We start from the raw sequence: 3774 nt of genomic DNA, 5'->3' as shown, positions 1-3774 counted from the left end.
AAAAATAGGGAAAGGTGCTTTAATTTATTATAAAGTTGATGATTGTCATTCATTCATTATCTGCAAACAGATAAGGTTTTTATTTTATTTTATTTTTTTGGTAGTTTGACTAATTTTTGTATAGAAATTTGATTATTTTTTACTTTTTTTGGTAGTTTGACAAATATTATTATTATTATTTTTATGTTTACAGTGAGTTTCAAAATGACAGAGCCCCTAAAGGGACATGAAGGGAAAAAAATTAAATGAGAGGAAAAACAACGTCAATGCATTTGTGTTTTGCTTTCCTCCAAAAAACATTTTTGTGTTCCCCCGAGAATTTTTGTATTTCCTCACAAAATGTTTGTGCAAAGTTTCTCAGGGGAATGCAAAAGTTTAGTGAGGGAACGCAAAACACAAAAGCATTTTTTCGTCCCATGCCATAGTTTTTCCACCACTAATTTTCCACTATTAAATCCCTTTGGGAGCTCCATACAAAAGTACATTGAAAATATGGGATTTAAAATTCTTTTAAAACATGGAAAACAAAAAACAAAAGCATTTGAATAGTGTTGAAATGATCATGTTAACTCCTTTGTAGACAAAGACAGCAAGATAAAGCATCAGTAGCATCAAAGGAGGAGCATGGACAAGATCATTCTCAAATCATGTATTATCAAAAATAGTGTACTGTCAGTGCATTTACTGATTTTAAAAGGTTACTCCACCCCAAAATGAAAATGTTGTCATTAATCACTTACCCCCATGTCGTACCAAACCCGTAAAAGATTTGTTCGTCTTTGGAACACAATTTATGGGCTTGTGACTGTCCATTGACTGCTAAGTAAATAACACTGTCAAGGCCCAGAAAAGTATGAAAGACAAAGAAAACAAAAATAACGACTTTATTCAACAATTCGTCTCCTCCGCGTCACCGTAGCGCCATTTTGGAGAATATCCACTGAACGCAAGCAGCGTACGGTCTTCTGCGTCAGCCGCACCACACGGATAAATTTTCTATGTGTATTTACGCTTTGATTTGAACGAAAACAGCGTATCCGTGTGGTGTGGCTGACATAGTAGAGCGTATGCAGTTTTCATTCAGTGGATACTCTCCAAAATGGCGCTATGGTGACGCGGAGGAGACGAATTGTTGAATAAAGTCGTTATTTTTGTTTTCTTTGCGTACAAAAAGTATTCTCGTCGCTTCATAAAATTCAGATTGAACCACTGATGGCAGATGGACTATTTTGACGATGTCTTTCATACTTTTCTGGACCTTGACAGTGTTATTTACTTGGCAGTCTATGGGACAGTCACAAGCCTCGCGGTTTTCATCCAAAATATCTTAAATTGTGTTCCGAAGACGAACGAAGCTTTTACGGGTTTGGAACGACATGGGGGTAAGTGATTAATGACAACATTTTCATTTTGGGGTGGAGTAACCCTTTAATGTATAATGTACTTTACTGTATGTTCAGTAAGTAGGCCTATATGTATGCATTCATACTACATCCAGCATGTTGACGTTGTCATGCAGTGGTGCCTGCAGCTGTGCATACTATGAGTGCTCCAACTGACCTGAGAAACATTTTCCCTGAGATTATTTCAACAAATATGATGTGTGTCCAGTATTTCTGACATCTGTTCAGAATTGGGGTATGTTTACATGACAACGGTGTACTAAAATCAGAAAAGTTTTCCTGCATTATGCATGCCAGGCCAGTAGTTGGTGATGCCACTTTGTAAAGAAACACTACACTAATGTTTGATTTGTTTGGACTGCTTGCTCACTGAATAGTTATCTAAAATATAAAATGTATGCTGTGGAGTTAAGGTTCATCTTCATTGGAATTACTGGAATATCCAAGCCTGTTAATTAGAACATGGTGTCCACATACCTTTTGCTGTATATATTCCAAATATACATTATATCTTTCTTCTGTGTTGTTCTGTCCAGTGTGATCCAGTGTCCGATTGGTTGTGTTGAGTAAGTAATCTATTGAATTGAAACACATACTGTACATATACACTACTTTGGTTTAAAATAATTTAATGTGTAATTTAATGTTACTAGTCCTGTGGCAATGTTTTTTTTTTTTTTTGTAAATGACGCAAATAAAGCTACTTGGATCTTAATAAAAATACTTGCTCAGTTCTGCAGACTTACTTAACATGTAGTGTCAGATATTGTTTTTTGACCTGTGACAGTCTTGGTACTTTTTTCTATGAGTGCGAGACTAATGTCTCTAATGCTAATGGTGCTAATTGTGTAATTCCTTTTTACACCATTATAAAATTTGCATTTGATTTTAAATTACTTTCCTTAAAACCAAACTGGATTTAAGATTTACTAACTAAAAAAAGTATAATCTGCCACTATCATTGTGAAAAAGAAAATATATTTTAGCTTTTATTATTTATCAAAAAGAAAAACAAAGATAAAGCACAAAAAGCACACTGTTTATGGCCAATTTTTTTTATTGTCATTTACTGCTAAGGTAATATAATACAAAATATAGCGTTATAATTGTGTATTGATTTTTTTTATTTTTTTATAAATGAAAATATAAAAAATTTAACTATATTTGCAATGCATATAGCCTAACTAGAAACACATCATCACAGTTCGTGAAAAGGCTTCATTATTGTTTTAGAATATCTGATCCATCATCGGTGTGTCTCCTGTTCAACTCTTCTGGATCTGATGTCATAAACCAGCACAATGAATGCAGCCACAGCAGCCAGACCCACCAGAGCAGTGACGACCAATCGGATCACAGCTTCAGTCCCTCCGCCATAATGGACTTCATCTGAAGAGGGAACTGATGCACAGAAACAACATTTTCTAACTCAGTAAGTATACACTAATATCACACGAATGTACCTGACCAGAGACTGGTACAGTAAATAAATGATAACTGCTAACATACCTGAACACAAACGACAGAGATCGGTAATGCAGACGTGTTTGGTCTGGTTGCTGATGGGATTGTTGAGCACACAGCTGTAGGTGTTTTTATCCTGATATTCCACCTCCAGAGGTAGAGAGAGACTGATGCTGAGATCAGACACACTGATGCTGGACAATAAACTGTTTCCTTTGTACCAGGAGAGAGTCACATCACTCACATTCACCACTGAACACAGCAGTGAACATTTTGAGCCTGATGAACACTGTGAAATGTCACTGGTAACGACAGGAATGGATAGTGGAGCTGTAACACATGAAATAAGATGAAACCTGAGTACATTAAGAGATACAAGAGGACTGTTTTATTCTTAGTGTTGAGTGTATGAGTGTTTACTATGACCTCACCAGCACTGCACATTTTGTAATCCTCCCTCACACCGTGTCTACACCGGATGCGAGCGTAGCGACAGAACAAAAGCACAAAAGCAAATAGAACCACATAAGTTGATGCTGTCTACATTGGAAGCGGAGTGGTGCCTTGGCCTGATCTAATGGAGTTACGTTTGTCCACAATTAAACAACATCTTATATATATATATATATATATATATAAGATGGCTGGTTCAAGTGGACAAACGTAACTCCATTAGATCAGGCCAAGGCACCACTCCGCTTCCAATGTAGACAGCATCAACTTATGTGGTTCTATTTGCTTTTGTGCTTTTGTTCTGTCGCTACGCTCGCATCCGGTTTAGACACGGTGTGAGGGAGGATTACAAAATGTGCAGTGCTGGTGAGGTCATAGTAAACACTCATACACTCAACACTAAGAATAAAACAGTCCTCTTGTATCTCTTAATGTACTCAGGTTTCATCTTCTT

At 36.4% G+C, this 3774-nt stretch overlaps 1 protein-coding gene across 1 annotated transcript in view; it reads right to left on the bottom strand.

Moving 5' to 3' along the window:
* Positions 1-2641: 2641 nt before the first annotated feature.
* The window catches only part of LOC107659626 (contactin-3-like), a 2243-nt gene continuing 1110 nt past the window's right edge, over positions 2642-3774 (bottom strand). Inside the window, exons 3-4 of the mRNA XM_016448642.1 lie at positions 2913-3197; positions 2642-2804 (exon numbers count right to left, since the gene is read on the bottom strand). Coding sequence (XP_016304128.1) covers positions 2650-2804; positions 2913-3197 — 440 coding nt within the window. The 3' untranslated portion in view covers positions 2642-2649. The remainder of the gene's footprint in view (positions 2805-2912; positions 3198-3774) is intronic.

The sequence above is a fragment of the Sinocyclocheilus anshuiensis genome, unplaced genomic scaffold, assembly GCF_001515605.1.
Source record: "Sinocyclocheilus anshuiensis isolate Anshui unplaced genomic scaffold, SAMN03320099.WGS_v1.1 scaffold1361, whole genome shotgun sequence".
Taxonomy (NCBI): Eukaryota; Metazoa; Chordata; class Actinopteri; order Cypriniformes; family Cyprinidae; genus Sinocyclocheilus; species Sinocyclocheilus anshuiensis.
This window is presented reverse-complemented; position numbering and strand designations above follow the sequence as displayed.